This window comes from Malurus melanocephalus, unplaced genomic scaffold (genome assembly GCF_030028575.1).
Source record: "Malurus melanocephalus ecotype Western Australia unplaced genomic scaffold, MMel_1.1 scaffold_172, whole genome shotgun sequence".
Classification (NCBI taxonomy): domain Eukaryota; kingdom Metazoa; phylum Chordata; class Aves; order Passeriformes; family Maluridae; genus Malurus; species Malurus melanocephalus.
The window spans coordinates 376,680-395,355 of NW_026623404.1; the positions used below are offsets into that span (position 1 = coordinate 376,680).

General features: G+C 40.1%; 1 protein-coding gene across 5 annotated transcripts in view; it reads left to right on the plus strand.

Annotated features, from left to right (window-relative positions):
- Positions 1–13,322: 13,322 nt before the first annotated feature.
- Positions 13,323–18,676, plus strand: part of GRIA4 (glutamate ionotropic receptor AMPA type subunit 4) — a 210,647-nt gene continuing 205,293 nt past the window's right edge. For 4 of the 5 annotated variants that reach the window (XM_057372466.1, XM_057372467.1, XM_057372468.1 and 1 more), the window contains exons 1-2: positions 13,353–13,496; positions 14,641–14,799. In XM_057372466.1, the coding sequence (XP_057228449.1) occupies positions 13,409–13,496; positions 14,641–14,799 (247 nt within the window). In that variant the 5' untranslated portion in view covers positions 13,353–13,408. Of the gene's footprint in view, positions 13,497–14,640; positions 14,800–18,676 lie in introns of all 5 variants that reach the window. The other variant, XM_057372470.1, reaches the window with a different exon arrangement.

An 18,676-nucleotide genomic window follows, 5' to 3' on the forward strand; every position in this document is an offset into this window, starting at 1 on the left:
GACTATACTCTAGCCTAAATACTAAAAATGTCCAAAAACATTGAATGGGGAAATCCCCACTGCTTGCTGCTCCTGGTAGCCTGCATTACTGTGAGGCAGTCTGTAAAAGATGGAAATGAGGAGACATTTCATCTTGCACACATGGAATAACAGTAATTATTCAAAATAAATTCAAAGGCATTTTCACGGAGAATCAGTTTCCTTCAAAAAGAAAAAAAAAAGGTTCTGTATAATTTTATAAAATATACAAAATAATTTTWAAAAGGGTGGAAAGCCTACTGAAGGTAATGATGAAGATTTGAGAAGGATTCAGACATTTTCTTGGTAGGTGGATATTTCCTGAAAAAAGTTATTGCCAGGAAGAGCCCACTCTGGAGCACTGAAAGTGTGGACTCAACTCAATGCCCACCCTCCATTATTCTACAAAAATAAAATTTTAATAACTGTCTATGAATTTTGCTAACTTTAAAGTTAAATAGACTAATTTTTTTATTATATTTGATAAAGAAAAATTAAATAATGCACTGCACTCTAACTTTTACAGGAACAATTTCTTCCTATTTGGTGTGCCAAATAACAGTCTTAAGTCTGATTTTTCCTCCATGAAACCTGTCRGACAGCTCAGGCAAAGAATTCTAACAAATATTTAAAACATGTAAAGTTTGTCATTCATCAGAAATCAATATTATTTTTCAATTAATAAGTTTTAATTAAATCTTTCCAGAAATATCTGCTTATAGATCCAATCATAATTTGTGAAAATTAAAAATAAATTTCCAGATTCTGAGCTGTTGAGTAGCAGGTAATTGTCAGTGAAACCTAAGAAATTATTTTCAAGCCTATTAGCATGGTCCAGTGTTTCTTGAGTAAGTACAAAGACGTAATTACCAATAAAACAACATATATTTTGATTTGTCTACACTTCTAGAAACTTCTGATCTGGGCTGGATGCTGAGTGCATGACTCTTGGCAGCTTTGGCTYAGGAAGCCCTGCTTTTCCTAACCTGTGAGATGAATTTTCAGAGTCCTCCCTGGGCTTCATGCTAGGACAGTTATCTGCTGCTTATATTTCAAATGCATATTTTCAAACTAACTTTACATTTCTAACCTGCACTAGCATTGCAGAAACAGCTGCCACCTCGACCTGTTCACAGATGATTTGGTTGCATATGACATGACAGCTGCTGTTGATTCCATCTTAATATCATTAACCTATGAAAATACTTTCAATATAACTGCAGCCTTCCACGCTGAACTTCATAAAACAGTTCAAATCATTGTTTGCTGCAGGTCATTAAGAAACTAGTAAACAGACTATTTAACAATGATGCTAATGTAAATTTTCCATGACAGCAGTCACTGGTATCCTGCTGACAAATGATAATGTCCTCGCAATGTGTCCTTAGAGCTCAGTAATTACTTCTGTATTCATGAGTGTATTTGGCTGGAAGTTTACCTGATCTGAATGCAAAATCCCTTTGCAAGGTTTACACGTTCTGAGTGCATCAGGTGCATGTACAACATGAATATGTTCAAAATACCTCTAAGGAAAGAATCTGTTCACCTCAGGCATTACAGTCTTCTTCCCACCACTCAAAATTCTTCCTGAGATACTATTTTATTGAACTATTGCTTTAGCTTCTTACCTTGCAAGACAACACAATAATTAAAAAAGCATTAAAAGGAACAAAAAATGAAACGGTCCCAAAGAACTGAAATAAAAATAGCTTTAAAAGGGTCTTGGCTATCTGTGTGAAACAGGCTTTTGATATTTCAAATACCACTAGCATATTTTGAAGCACAATTTTATGATGATGATTCTTTCAAGCTGCTTTTAAACTTTCTAAAATATTTGAAGGGCAACATTTGAATTTCAGTAGTTAAGACAGAATACCTAATACTTTTAAATGAGATTTATGTATTAAAGAGTCCACTATTTGATTAAATTTACCTCAAAGAATATAAAGAAATAATACTGCATTTGAAGCACTGGTCATTACATGTGAGAAGTCATATTAGAGAGGGATAGTTTCYRAAAAGAGRATTGCATTAAAATGGAATAGATGTKTATACAGAAAATTTAGAAACAMCTGAAGCATAATAAAATCAAACTGTGCATTTTTCAAAAACAAATTATGTCAAACCATGGTAAWCTCCTGGGAMAGGATAACTAYACCATGGGTGAGTTGATTTTGGCCMGTGTAGAGTCAATTTTCTTCATAGRAGCTGATATGGGGATGTGTTCTGGATTTGTGCTGGAAGCAGTGTTGGTAACATAGGGATGCTCTAGTCACTGCTGAGCAGGGCTCACACAGAGTTAAGGCCTTTCCTGCCTCTCACCTCACCCTACAAGCAAGAAGGCTCAGGGTGCACAAGGAGTTGGGAGGGACATAGCTGAGACAGCTGGCCCCAGCTGACCCAAGGGACATTCCAGACCATATGGCACCATACTCAACATATAAAACTGAGGGGAGAAGAAGGTAGGGAAGACATTCAGAGTGATAGTGTTTGTCTTCCCGAGCAAACATTACATGTGTTGGATCGCTGCTTCCTTGGAGATGGCTGAACACCGGCCTGCCCATTGGAAGTGGCAAATTAATCCCTTGTTCTGCTTTTGCTTTCCTTATTAAACTGTCTTTATGTCAACCCATGAGTTTTCTCATTTTTATGCTTYRGATTCCCCCATCATGCTGYGGGGRGAGTGACCAAGTGGCTGTGTGGTGCTGGGTTGCCAGCTGRGGTTAAACCACAACACAGGAAAGAAAAATGAATTCACAGTATCTTGAGTGCAGTAAGAAATTTAGTATTTTTCCATATTAAATTTTCATATGAAAATAAGGGAAATGTCATCAAAATTAAAAAACAAACAAACAAACAAACAAACAAACAAAAACATAGAGACTCTGTGTAACTGCTTGGAAAGCTCTTCTCAAAGAGTAATTATCAGTATCAAACGGGAATTTTCTTTCAAACTGTTCTACTCAAAGATTTCAGGCCAAACTGTTCAATGCTTTCATTAAAAAGTATGAACTAAAAAGTTAAAAAATGTTGTAGGTGAAATCAGGATATGCAAGAATTGCAGAAGCCCAGAAAAGAACCTGAGAATCCAGAACTTCTTAATAAAAACATAACCTAGTATTAAAAATAAATTTTTTWAAAAAAAAGTTYAGAGCAGAAAAACTAGTAAGGAGAAATGAAAACTTTAAATGTCAAGTGAGGAAAACAGGACCTGGAAGTCTAAGAGTATTAGAAAAGACAAGTGAGTGCACAGTGCAGTGCTGCTGCAAAAGAAGGAAAGGGAAAATCTGYTGTCAAGCATTTTGCAGGTAAGATATGGGTGAGAATCATTCCCTTCTACTTATTTACAGGGAGAATGCAGCTGAAGCAGTAGCAGTGGCTTTCAGTGCCATACTCCAGAACACATCCTGTCACTCTGGAGAGAATACAGAAGGAAACAGCAAGAAAGAGAACTCAGAAAGTATTACTGAAAGAAGACAACAAAARAAGGGTTTCTTTTAGTGTAGGCAAAGACTTGATAGATCTTTTAGGATATGGAAGATTGWTAATAGGAAAAACAATGATCAATTGTTACCAATTGTTTAGATAAAAGAAAGACAAAAAGAACCCAGTACAACTTGCAGTAAAGACTATATAGGTCATATATTAATAAAAAAAAATTGAGAGGAAAAAGCTTGAACAGGACACCCTTGGAGACTCTTTCAGCAGAAATTCTAAAAAAAAGTAGCAGATAAAAACCTCTGTAGGAAGCTCTGGTGTATTTGTTCCTTCCCCAGAGCCAGAGGACTGGACGATGTAACCTTTGGAATCTATTCCATCCCTGCATTTCTAATTCAATGGCCACATGATGTGCTWTAGCAAGGACCACTTATGGATTTTTTTTAAAGAGTGCTCTCAGTGACAAAAGGTTAGGAAATTTCACCCTTTCACAAAGTAGCATTTTCTTACCCTAAAGGCACCCCTGTTTGCCTGGCACTTACTTACAGATTACAGTGCTATATAGCACAGCAAAAGACTGAGAAAGTTAATATAAAAYGTATTTGGGGTCATTTTTATAAGCGTGCATATATCAATCATTATGACAAAACTTGACCTGTTTTAAAAGATGCTCTGAAGAAACTTTCTACCAACAATCCCTAGTCCGTAGAGTATGAATCATTGYGTATCGACAATTAAATAGACCGACAGCTTATAAATTAATTTCTTTTCAGGGACATTAGTGCTAGATGGGATCATTACAGCACTAAATTGCTCCATAAACTTTACCTAATAACACAACAGATAAACCCACCTGGATACAGCATCTTCACTATGTATTTCTGTAGAAGAAATGACTGGATACAAACTGACACATCTTGACTATCAGAATACTTGTAGGAACTTACACTTTTGAATAAATAACAGGTATGCTTACAGAATATAAGGCATCAAAGACTGAGGTTTTCTAGGGAAACAGATTCTATTCTGCAAACACAGCACATGGCTATAGCTGAATGACAGCAATTATCTAGTCTGCAGTTTTTGTGGTGTGGGGGCTGGGGGCTGGAAGCCAGCTAGAGCTGAGCCAAAGAGACAGATTTATTTGAGATAAACTTTAACCCTACCATGGAGAGAAGAATACAAGTCTGAATAAAGAAAGGCCAAAACTGTGGGCAGAAAATGCATCTTCAAATCCAGGCAATATTGTAATGAGCTCTAATTAATGTGAAAATTAAGCAGAAAATGAGAACTTGTGTTTGTGTGTGCGTGTGATTTGAGAAAAGCATTGCATTACTCAATTTTATTTTCTTTTCTGAAGCTGAGAAATAGCTTCATGTAAGTAAGTAATGCTTTGGTACAAAAGTATAGGGGGTATGACACAGGATATTTATCTCGCAGACATGCAGACACAGGTCTGTTCGGGACTGGGAAAGGCAAGGCAAGATCACAGGATGTAGGTGAAAAGTATCTTTTTTATTGGCTATAAACCTCACTAAAACTGATTGTTATGAGCAATTTAGTGTATCAAACTGCAGTTACATTCTGTAAGTATGATTTTGCAGAAGCAGCATTGAAGGTTTCCTGGTTATCATGCTTGAAATATTTATTTTATCAAATTTGCTTCATTACATGAGTTAAAAAGACAGGGCAGAGGCTTCTTCTCAGCAATTTCACCATTCCCTTTCTCCCCCTGGATCTGGAATCATCCTTTTTGCTCATCCAGCACCATCAATACTGAGACTTCTGCATCTGGAGCTGATGAGGTGATTCTCTGACAGTGGTGGCACAAGCCACAGAGAAAACAGCTCATCCCCTCCTGTGGGTGACAGCACTCGGCAGGTGAGCAAGAGAAATGAGCTAAAAACTATTGCCTTCAAACAAAGGTGAATTTTGGGGTGCTTTTTCACAGCAAATGACAATTAGGTCAATACAGCAAAATGCTATGGGTAGCGAACAGAAGCTATTCTTTATACTCTTATGACATCTTCCTCACTCTGCTGAGTAGATTATTTCACAGAGGTTATGGTTCAACATTTTAATGAAAACTGGAAAGAAAATAGAAAATATTCTTCWTCCAGTTTTGGTARAAARMMCCCMAARKWMMAAAAWKKTTWRGRGGGRAAWMWTTTTTYCATGGAATTAGTGTGATGYTTTAATATGTTTTTGTGGTTTTGGTTTTTGCTTTGGTTTTTGGTTTGTTGGGGATTTTTTCTAAGATAACCCAAATAAACTGTCTTTTTTTATTTAAGGAAAACCATTTTTTATTCACAAGAATTCCCATTCTCAATATCTGTAATTATCTAAATCGAGGTTCTGTCTCCTGTTTTTCTTATGGTTTCTTCCCATCKCATTCCACACTGAATTCAGTTTTACAATAAAGTGTTCACCTGCGGGGGGTTGTCTTTGTTACTGGGACTGTTCTTTCCTTAGAAAATGTAGAGCTGATGTCCTGATCCCAGACAAAAAAGGGCAATTTTAAAATACTGCATGATTCATAAGGGCCACACCCGTGTCTCCTGTCCATGGAAGGGGGACATGTGGGTGAATGACCTTCCTTAATCTGTATCCTCTCCATTAGGAAACAACCAGACTTTTTGGTGTGGGTGATTACAAACCAGACTCCTCAAATATACCCAGGGGAGCCCTTCCTCTGCTACTTCAGAAAAGTAGTTGAATAAATATAGAAAATAAGAATGAAATACAGTTATTTAAAATACTATTTCATGTAAGTTTACAGACAGCTGGTCTAACTTGTACAGTACCTAGAAGACTAGAAATAACTCATTTTGGAYTCAGGAATTATTATAAGTGATGGACAGAAGACAGCAGTAGCAAAAGTTGATCCTTTTTCCCTGTRAAAACAAGACCAGATGGGCTCAGGTGGAATGCTTTTAAGTTGCTATTTTCCCCACAAGCACACCTCTAATTGATGAGGAAATTTCCCCATCCTTCAGAATTGCCTGGCATTTACTACTGCAATAAGCTGTAGTTAGGAAAGAAACATTGCTTCAAACTTTTGTATTTCCTCAGGTACATCCCATGATGCAGCCCAGGTTATAAATATGGACAGAAAAAAACCTATTACACCACTATAAATGTAATGAATATGAGATCAAATTTAAAGGGCATAGATTCCAWTTTTTTTTCTTTTATCAAATTCTCAGGGACTAAAGCTGTATAGGAAGTATTCCAAAAAAAATTTCACAATAATAATTGAGAAAAAAATGGTAAATGAAAATCTGTATAAAAAAATATAAAGCGGTGCATATGGGAAAAATAACCTTAACTATGCATACACAATWATAGACTCTAAATTAGCTATTACCACTCAGGATAGAGATATGGAATTCTTTGTGGATAGTTTCCTGAAAACATTGTCCATACGCTCAGAGGAAAATGATGTTTTAGGAACGATTAGGAGAAAAAAAAWGAGTTAGGCAGAAATCAGTTTTACACCTGAAAACATGTGTCCTCTTCCATGTATCCTGTTTTTCACAAAGGCATAAGGAGTGGCAGAGAGAATAGAGTCAAAGAGGATTAATATATGGTATAGGTATAAGATGAGGGGAAAAAGAAAAAAGAGAGGTGACTGAAGGGTGATAATGTAACAGTATATAAAGCTATGGATTATACGATAGGGTATGCATTTTAATTTTTTTTTTTTTTTCACCTTTCTGGATTTCTAGGGAATGGTCAATGCAAAATAAGATTTAAAACTAAGTAAAGTACTTTTTCGGTATGGGATTATAGAGCTCATTTGCATAGGATATTGCTGGATGCTGGAAATAAATATAAGGCAACAACTGCAGGGAGCTCTTCAACAAGAGGACAACTAGAAAATCTTTAGTTTAGAAACCTCAAAGCCGTGATGGTCAGAACATGAGAGGACTCAGCAAGAAATAGCCTGTTGAAGCCCCTTAAAGCTTAAATAAAAAAATGCTCAGCTCTCTTACTCTTCCCTAATAAACCTCTAGTGGATAATGTGATACACAGGATACACAACTTCTCCTTTCATCATCATGGTGACTTGTAGGATCTCTTTAATTTCTTCAGGTCAATAAGTTTYTAAAGAATGATGTTAACATGCAGCACAGCAGGAAGGAGTAGGACTGGTGGATGAACATGCTCAAGGCTAGATGCATTGTACTACCGTTGTTCCAGTATCAAAATAAAACTCTTAATGAGAAGTACTATTAAAAATAATTAACTGTTCTCTCTAGTCCAGAATTTAGATGAATGAAAAATAATAAGAACAAAAATGGGAGGGAAAAAATCTTGCAAAACAGAAGATGCTGTAAATCGATTTCCTAACAAAGAGTTCTGCTACTGAAAGGAAAKTGTATTTTCTTCTGGTGCACCACTAAACTAATCAGAACTGGGGGAATGTAGGTTTTGGACAGTGGAGATTTGTTTGTTTCAGTAAACAGAAACAACTTTACATACAAAAAAAAACCCTCAACAAAGTCCATATTTCAATCATTAACACAGTACTGCTGGTTTCACTTCAAAAGGTGATGTGAGACCACGCCAAAGGGTGGAGTGCAAAAAATTCTACACAGATTATTTGTATTTTATTTACTTTTTATCACCTAGAAGTGCTAAGCACTTCACAAAAGACCCAGCCTTGTCCCAGAGTTTACAGTCCAAGGGATCTATTTGACAGATATGTGAGCCACARCATTTCATAAGGCAAGAGAGGGCTMAGAAAGGACAGGGTKTTGACYCAATTGGTTTTGCCATWGTTTATCTRTTGCTGAAGCATTTCCAGTGGCCATATAGTGAAAACTGCAATGAAAATTGTATTTGAAGCATGACTAATCTAAATGACAGGTTCCCTTTTTGGGATGGATCWCTGTGCCCAGATGGTTGTGCCATGGGGAGCCATGGTGGTGCAGACATTTGCTTGCTCTGAAAGGACTCATTAGGAGCCCTGGCAAGTAGACCAGGGGCAGGGTGTTGTCTGTTTTAAAGCTGTCACTGCCTCTGTGCACCTGGAACCTGCTGGGAAGGTGGGGTGGTGGATCTTTATTTTTGTGTCTTTCTCTAGTGAAATTATCCTTCTCCTTTCCTCCACTCTGTGCTCCTAATTGTCACAACCCTCGACAACTGGCACAGCTTTACTTTCCCCCCTTCTCACTCTAGACCTCTTCTCCCTCACAGTTACATGTCTCCAGACACATAATGACATGCCCTTGTCATAGATGTTATAGCTGGGATTTGTATTTTGGGTGCAAGGACATGTAAATATGAATCAAAGTTGCTACTTCAGCATGGAGATATTTATCCACTACATATGCAACACAAATGCTGTCTATACTGCCAAGCATCAGTCTCTTCCATATCCTGCTTTTCCTCTGGGATTCCCATAAGATGAATGCCTCTGGGCTCTTTYCTGCAGTTTCACTCCTCCTAGCTCACATACAGCCTTCATCTCTTCTTTAGAGTAAATCTTCTCATATTATTCCATCTCCTGCAGGCTCTTTTCATACAGGCATTTTGTTCAAGCACAAGACTATCTGATCAAGAAAATAGCCAAAGGTTTCCAAACCTTGCCAGAGGGGGGAAAAGAAATCATCTTCATGCATCTTCAGCAGCAGGAGTCATTCACATGCTGCAGAAGACAGTCAGCCTCAGCTGATTCTCCACAGAGTGAGTSTTCTCCCTAGTGGTGGCCTCCAGCCAAGGCCAGCAGGAGCTGTTTGTGCCCTAAGGCAGAGCAAGGCTTCACCACCGACAGTCAGCACTCCCTAGACAGACCCTCTCTASTGTGCCACTTCCATACAACTGGTGYATTCAACAAAACTTCCTTCAATATTTTTTTTATTTCTCTGATATTTCATTATGGGACTCCGAGATCATTCCCTCGCTCCCTTAATCACCAACCACAACTTTTGCAATGTGCCTGAGGGGAGCAAAGGGAATGCTGGGACCCCAGTTCAGAAATGGCTTCATGCAGGACGTCCCCAGRTGCCACCAGGAAAACACACAGGCTCTCCCTTCTGGCCTCCTCTGGCTTGGCAGGGTACAGCTATACTGGTTTATGTCACTGGGGTGGAGGGTGTGCTGCAGGGGTGGCCTCCATCACCAAAAAAGCTCCCAAAAGGAGCCAGTTTCATCCAGCTCCAAAACAGACCCATCGCTGCCCAAATCTGAGGCCATCAGTGATGCCAGCAGGACAGCACCTCTGGGGTAAGACTGAAGAAAGGGGTAAAAACTACTGCACAGCAGCTGCATGAGGAAAGAGTGAGAAAAATGGGGATAAAACAGCCCTGCAGGCACCAAAATCAGTGAAGAAAGAGAAAAAGGAGGGGCTACAGGCACCGCAGCAGCCCGTGGTCAAGAACCATGATGGAGYAGATACCAGCACTGCAGCCATCCTGTGGAACACCCTGTGAAGGCAGCTGGAGGTGCTTCAAGAAAGCTGCATCCCATGGAGAGCTCATGCTGGAGAAGGTGTTCTGTCAGGAACTGCATCCCATGGAGAGCCTCCACTAGATCAGTCTATTCCTGAAGAATTGTTTCTGAAGAACCATTCCTGATGGGAAGGACCCACCCTGGAGCATAGAAAAAGCATGAGAAGAAAGGAGTAGCGAAATGTTACAGACTAACCAGAACTCCCACTCATCCCGCTGTATTGCTCAGGGGGAAAAGGGAGAAAAGTAATGAAAAGTGCAGTGAAGTTGAACCTGGTAAGAGGTGTAAGAGGTGTGCCKGGGGGGGGTTATAGTTTTGCCCTTTTGTCTTACCAGCCCATTGTAATCCTCACTGGCAATAAATTAAACTTTAAGCAATTTGAGTCCGTTTTGCCTGTGACAGCAAGTGGTGAGTGGTCTCCTCAYCTTTACCATGACCACTCAGCTTTTTTTCACCTTGTTTTTCACCCCCTGTGCTTTTGGGAATGGGAGAAAAGCTTCATGGGCCCTTGGCAACCAAAGTTAACCCACCAGAGCAGCAGTGAATCTAAAAYCTTTTCTCATCTTTCCTCCCCTTCAGCCTTAATCTCGACTACATCCCTGTTTACACACCTTTCCTGCTCCAGTTCTTCCGTAAGATAAACATTGTGATCAATTACTTGATCATCTGCCATTCACATCTCAAAACTTACTGAAATGGGATTTTTTCCCTTTGATACTGCAATTATAGTTTTCTTCTTTTTCCCCTTGTATCTTTTAAACAAAATTGCTATAGTATGGCCTCATCTCCTTTCTTTTCTCTGCTTTCCACAGCTGCAAAAATGATCCTGAGCGTTCTGAGCAAGGGAGTGTGAACTGGAGGACAGGATTAATTCCAGGAATAGCACTGAGTGATACCATTACAGGAATACTGGGTTCWTCTCTGACAGTCAACATTAGAAACCAAAGCTGGAAAAGTGCAGGTTTTAACAAATGAGAGTAGATATCAACTTGAACAACTTATCCAGGGAAGTGATGGATTTCCTGTCTCTTGAAGTCTTTAAATCAAGATCGGGTGTCTCTCTAAAATACATGTTCCAGCTTCAACAGAAACTATAGATTTGATGTAGGAACCACTGGCTGAGGCTCTTGATCAGATCAGGTTAGACCACTGTATGTTCCTATRCGGTCTCAAATTAAATTTATATTCACATACTACCATTGTGTTTGAAAAAGACCAAAGTACATTCCTCAGCTCGGTTAGCAGGCAGTAACTTGCTGATCCACTATAACAGATATATGTCTAAAATCCTAATATTTAATACTTAYTTGGCATGAATTCATATGAGTATGTGCCAGCAAATTAGCAAAATATTTTACCTGTTTCCAAGTTCACTTGCTCCTAGTGGCAAAGAACCAGCCAGGCATGGAACTATTATCTCATTTTCATTGCTCTTTATTTGGGTTTACGAMGTCAAAAAGTTAAATGATGAAGAATGGAGAAAAGATGAACCAAATTTTGGGGAGAATTTAGGGAAACAAATGAGGCAAAGCAAGGAAGAAGAAAAGAAAATCAAGCAAGAGCAAAATCAGAGGTCATAAAAAGACATGGGTAAATAATTTGAAGAACAAGCCTGCCAATTCAGAGGAAAGACTGGAAAACATGAAGGGAAAGTAAACAGAAGCAGAAGATTTACTGAAACATAAAGGAATGAGTATTCTGAAATGCAGGYTATGCCTGTTTGCCATTGATCTGCAAAGAAATGTTTCAGAAGGTAATTCATTTACAGGAACTCCACACTCTCCCAAACACAYGCACACACAGTCAAGCACACAGCTGCACACAGCCATGCTGGTGAGTCARTCAGTCAGTCTGTCTGTCTGTCTATCCATCCATCTCTGTTATCCGTACTCTCTGCTTACCCTCCTGAGTATGTGTAGATGCTAAGGAGTTCACAATCATTCTTTACAAATCACTGTCACCCTCTGCAGCAATTAGAGGGGTTGTCTTTCACTCTGCAACAGGAAAGTTTGGGGATACAAGGTGTAGGAAAAAAGGAAGAAAATAAACTTGAGTGAAAGGAGGCAAAAACTCTGATCTTGGAGGAAATGTATGTGTTTCAAAGCAGAGCAACRAAGTTCACCAATTAATGTTTCAAAATTATGGTATTGCAACTTYAATCATTCCCTGTGACTGATAGAAACATAAAGCCCCGCGTGAAACTAGAAGCTCCCTTCTCTGACATACAGCTATTRTTGGATGATTTCATTACCTATCATTTATTATACATATCTTTTAATTATTAACTGCAATAGACCCAGACTTCTGGCAGCTCCTCTGGGAAACTTCCAAGGCTTGAAAAGAAAAATTCAAAGACACCAAAAAAAGACTAGACACTAAAAGAGCTCCATTATATTTTTCCCACTTAAAAATACTAGATAAAAAAAGAGAAAGGGGGAAAATGGATAAAAGGAAAGGGGAAAAAAAAGCAAAAAGGAGGCGGTACAGAGCAGTGAAGTTTTCCTTCCCATTCGCTCTCCCTCCCTTGGGCACGAGTGCCACAGCGTTGAGCGCATCCCTGCTCCCGTCCGTGCGCTCCATCCTGTGCCGCAAAGCCCGGCAGCGCGGAGGGTCCCGCTGCTCCCGCACGGAGCGGAGCGCCCCCCCGGCCAGGGGGACACGCCAACCCCGCCGCGTCCCCGCAGCCGCTCAGCGCACGCACATCCGCCCAGCCGCCTTCATTAATAATAAATTAATAATAACTGGCGCTTAACAGCGGCAGCCCCAGCGATGGGCGGCAGCGGCCGAGCCCCCCGCGCCCCGCCCGGGGCACTGACCTTGCCCGGCCCTCCCGCCCCACGCCCGCGGCACAAACTTGCGCGCCGCTGCGCGCCCGCGGATGGGCGAGCGGCAGGGAAAAGGCCGGGGGGAGGAGGGGGGCCCAAAAAAAAAAAAAAAAACCACCAAAACCCACCAACCGCCCCACAAAGGAAAATCAAAAATAAAGGCAAATGCCGTGCGGGCGGGGCGGAGCGGAGCGGGGCGCACGGCGGCGGCTCCCGCCCGCGGCGGTGCGGGCGGATGGGGGGGGCGCACGGCGCATGTCCGCCCGCGCCGCGCCGCGCCTCCGCCAGACGCTGCCCCCCGCCGCCAAACTCACCACCATCTTCTGCATGTGCAACATTCGCAACCGGACACACTCCGCTCCCCGGCGATGGAGACTGCGGGAAAAATCCGCCACCGCGGCATGGCTTGCTGAGGCGCCAGCCGGGAGGGAGGCAGAGCGCGAGCGGGAGAGGATAGCGAACAAATACTAAAGCAAAACCACCAGAAAAAGAAAGAAAAAAAAAAAGAGAAAAAAGAAAAAGGAGGAAACCTCTCTTTTTCTCCCCCTTCCCTTTTTTAATTTTTTTTTTTTGTTCCTGGTTTTGTGTGCATTCTCCTCGCCCTCGATGCCTCTCTGAGCAGCATCCAGCGAGCGAGCGGGAGAAGGCGAGACAGAGAGGCAGAAAAGAAGATGAGGATAATTTGCAGACAGCTTGTCTTGTTGTTTTCTGGCTTTTGGGGACTAGCAATGGGAGCTTTTCCTAGCAGCGTGCAAATAGGTAAGCGCTGCATTGGGCTGCATGCATGTGTCCAGGGGTTCAATCTTTTTGCGAAGTGAGTTGGAAAGGAGGCTCTGAAGGCAGCTTTTGCAGATTTCTCCTTCAGCACCATCCCATTTCCATGCCTTCACGAACCATCCGCGTGTTTCTATGTATGTGCCTCCGTGTGTCTGTGTGTGTAAATATTTCTGAGTGCGTTCGCGTGCGGGAGTGAGGATGCTTATCTTTTGCAGAACTCCTTCCACCTCAGGGTGTGCGATAGCGGCAGGGGAGGAAGGGGCTCGGGGATGATGCCCTTTGGCTGCTTCAGCCCCCTCCGGCTCCCCTTGCTTTTGCCTGACTCCCGAAGGGATGGCGAGTCCTGGGCACCTGAGGTTGCAGTAGCCGGCAGGGACAGGGGGTAAAAGGCAACGTCGCCCTTCGTTCCTCCCTGCAGTTGGAAAGTTTAGGGTTTTGTAGGTGTCTGCCTGTAGTCCTGTACCCCATCATCACCCCTTTCCCATCGCCTCCCGCTTCCCTGCTTTCGGACGTGTTTCGGATGGGACGCAGCTATTTGAATTGTTTCCAGCTCAGCTCCATCACTGCATCATTTCTTGTGGACTTGTAAAGATGCTGCTAATAAGGCTGAGCTGCTCCCTGCCTGCACATGGCTGCAGAGGAGCAAAGTTCATTATTTTCCTCTTCAGTGCAGATTATCCAACACCGAGTTGGTCTTTTTTTTTTTTTTAATCCAGAAAGCATCGTTCCGCTTAATCAGCCCGCCACTTAATGTGAGAGGCTGTTGAGCAGCTGATTTACCAGTGTGTTCGGTATCAGGGAGATGGAGGCTAAACACTTTAAAAGGTCACTGTAATCATGACCAATCTGGGTATTTATGTATGAAAGGCTGAAAMCCGAGAAGTCAGAAAAGAAGAGTGAACGCATCAGGGAGGTTAAAATCGATTGGGGACAGTGATTTAAAGGCAGTGGTTGTGATTACGAATACGATTAGTTCCTTATCCATTAAAGTCGTAGGACTTGCCTTACTGTGCAGCTTTGGGAGAGACAATTGCTTGGTTTTACAAGACAGTAAGTAGTTTGCAAATGATTTACCCAGCTTCTTTTGCTTTTCGCTTTTTTTTTTTTTTTCTGTTTTTTTTTGTAGGTGGTCTCTTCATCAGGAACACAGATCAGGAATACACTGCTTTTCGATTAGCAATCTTTCTTCATAATACCAGCCCCAATGCATCCGAAGCACCTTTTAATTTGGTTCCTCATGTAGACAACATTGAAACAGCTAACAGCTTCGCTGTAACAAATGCCTGTAAGTAAACATGCCRCTGGTCTGACCACCTTACGGGTAAATTGCAGTGGAAAGAGCAGGAAACCACATCGTTATCTTGCATTGTAAATACATCAGGGAAGTATGTCTTCGGTACACATAGCCTTTGCAGAAGAGCAAAAGGGGCAGCAGTCCTTGTTAGTTCCTAACTGRAGCAAAATCCCCTCTCCTGCCTTCTGCTGACTAACCTGATGTGACATTTACTTTAGTGTTATTACTGTAGTTTCTTGCTTTCCAGTTTCTATGGAGATGAATTTTGTTGTTGTAAAGAAAAATTATGAATCTCTCAATAAGTCCATAAACCCCACAGTTACTCCTGTTTGCTACTGTGCATGCTGTGCCTTGCGTGTATTTGAAAATGTATGATAATGTTTGTGCTCTCAAATGCTTTTCTAATGGCTGGAAAGGAGACAGCCAAACAGTGGTGTGCAGGATAATATATCTGAGTTGCTTGACGCTGCAGTTGATCTGGTGATGTCACTTGAGGCAGCCCTGCTCTTATATTCTAGGTTGTAAATGTCTCTTAGCATTTCGTAATGCATACATCCTGTGGATGTATCTCTGTGCATCCATACATCGGTGCCAAATCAAGTTAGTATCTGATCTACTTGATTTCACAGACCCCTCAACTGGAACAAATATTCTCTTCCTACTATATATTTTATAAACACATACACACCCCCACATTCACACAGATGCACATACACAATGAGAGGAAGACAGAGCAAGAAATACCCTTAACAAATGAGGTAACATTTATTTTATTTATTTTTATCTAAAATAAGCAAAGTGTAATCAGCTGAACTTGCTGCATTTCAGTCACCTCAAGGGTCTTTACCGGTGGTTAAAGCATGTGCTAGATAACGCCTAATCTCTGAGAGTGGCACAGCATTATTTYTATTTATTTTCAGTGTGTGTCTGGCTTCTTAAAAGGAATTCGTGTTATTATGTAAGACAGTGGTATCCAGTGGGGCAAAGCTGAAGATTGTAGTAGCGTTACTACTTCGATGTTCATATTTCAGGATTCTATAGGTTTTCCTCTGTGGCTCTTAAGTTTCTGAATCCCTCCTCTTCATTCAAGAGTGAATTGCCTCTGGAAGTAGATGCACTAAACAATATTGCTGAGCGAGTTTAAAATAGAAACATACAGGAGAATGTCTTAGTGTTCATCGTGCCTTTAAAAATGCGTGCTGTGTTTTGTTTCTTTTCACTTTCTCACTGCCATCTCTGTGGCACCTTTCAATATGTAAACATACAATATGCTGTGCAGTTCTCATGAATAATTTATTGCATGGTTGCTAAATTTATTTGTACGTGTCTTCACTACTTCAAGTTTCAGATGACCTTGCCACCTTATTTAAGAGAAAAGCTTCTGAGCTTTCAAAATGGCTCCATTCATTTTAGGCAGGAAAGACTGATGTCCCATAAAGTGTGAATTCTATATGAARCAACATATTAGTTGTGTTTAGTGTGAAAATCAATATCAAATTCCAGAAGGTAAAAACATTTCAGAAGATGCTTTTAAACTGGAAGGAATCAGATCTATGCAGGTGTAGTTCATTGAGAAAATATTACAATTCTTGTCAACTTTTGCAAGCACTGATAATATTTACTCCATGTAGATCAATGACACAGTGCCTTTTTTTAAACTTAGCTTTTTTAGTAAAAGAGATGGGACTAAAATTTTTGTATCCTAAAATCAGTAATTTTAGGTGAAGTGAATTATTTTAGATTCTGCCTATGCATCTAGTTCTGACAATTTCTGAGGCTGTTACTTTTTGGATTAAGGATATCGGTCCATATTTCCATTTGAATGTTAATGATTTAATCCTGATTTGCACAAATTTAAAAGTCTAAAATTGGACCACTTTTTTTTGCGTAAAACTAAACACCTTAAATTCAAAAAGCATTTTCCCAGAACTTTGCTCATTTAGACTATTCGCAGAAGATTCTTCCCTCATTCCAGCCACCTTATGTTATTTTTGCCTTACATCTAACTGAGGAACACCTCTCCCACTATGTTTGCTGTCATTTATAGACATAGTGATTTGCAACCTGATCTTTTTTTTCCCCTTTAAGCTGAACCCAGTTTTTGTTCCAAACAGTTTAATGGCTTTCAAAATTGTGAACTCTTGYCATATGGGGGGAGGCAGAGAAGAAAGAGAAAAGTAAATTTATATGCCTATGTGTGTAGGTTCATATAATTCTGCACATCTGTATTCAATAGAAGTCATCCTAAAGGCCTTATTTATGATTCTGCTTGTCACTTAAAYCCACATGTATTTTTGCATTAGTCCAAGTTTGTAGTTATTTCATGTTTTGCGGTCTCGTGCCAATTATCTGACTATTTATTATTTTTAAAAACATTTTCGTACTGAAGAATATTTTCTAAACAACAGATCTTCTCCTCATAAAATGTAGGCAAACTGACTGACAAATGAATGAACATATCTCATGTTCCTTAAGCTAAATATGAGCAGAATCCTGCAAAAATCAATTGTCTGATAGCTGGAGGACACTGGCTTCCATGTGATTGAATTTGCTGGCTTGACAGAGGCTTCTAAAGCTCAAATGTGTGAGKTTTTTTTAACCTAATTAAAGAAAGCCCCGCCATCATCTCTGAATTAAGTGATTTCATGGCTATATGAGATGAAACCTCTTTGCTGAGCTGCTGTGAAACGGTGGCTTTGGACCTTGCTATTTGTGTAGAAATTACTCAGAGCACATGTCCCTGAATACACAGTACAAAAGCCTTAGAGCTGCTGGACCGAGATGAATATTCATGTGAGTTCAAGCATAAAGCTCTGAGACATTGCCAGTTTCCTCTATTTCTGTTTCCCTTTGCTGCAGAGGTTACTTGTGAAGATTCAGGGCCTGACCCTTCRCATGTGTTAGGGACAGTAGACAGATTATTCCAAAGGATTGTGGATGGCATAGTAGCAGGTAACTCACTGCAATGCTGGCAAAACTTTAATGTTTTTTTTCTTTTCACTAGGTAAAAAACATATGTCAGAGTGTTCACCCAGGAGTACTTTTGGAACTAGAATAATTTTGTGTATTCAGTGTCATAGCTAATTTCCAATGGTTATTTTATGCATTTTTCTTTTCTTCAAAGAGGCCTAGAACATTAATATTTTTATTTTAAATCATGAATGCATATGAAACAGATTGCTTTAGCAGATAGAATCTGTTGTGAGTTAGCAAAAGTGATCTGATCTATATAACTTTGAAGATGTCAGTCCTCTTTCTTTTCCCTTCACATTTGCGTGTTTTATTTAAACTCTGTTCATTTCTTTTGCACTACATACATTATTCAGAGAATCCCTCTTACTGACAGAACTGAAATGATTCCAAAACATGAATAGTACAAGATTCTTACTCATCAGAACACAATACACCAGAGCTGAAACATTTGTCTATTGGCATACATTGGTTTGCASCCTATAAGCAGGAAACTCCGCTCATGATTAGAAATCTACCTACATTCACTTTGATTTCAGATGTTGGAGCAATACACTGATTTTTGGAGAGGATCATATGTATTTATTCTTTAGCTGAATGCAAAATAACTTTCTGCCCTCTGAGCGCCATTTATATGCTACATTTGTATATCTCAGCAACTCAGTCARTGTTAAACATACTTGAATACTTATGAAAGGTAGTAAAATAATTTTACAAAGAACTATTCGCCTTTCAGCTCTTCTTTTATGGTTGAAAGTTTTTCTGTCTAAGTTTCAAAAATCTTTAATCTATAGCAGTCTGCAGTTCTTGTACAGAGTTAGGCTAAAGAGGAAGAAGAGAGATTGATTCAAGTCTTCCATTAGTGTTTTATACTAAAAGTAAAGGTTTTCTCTTTGAG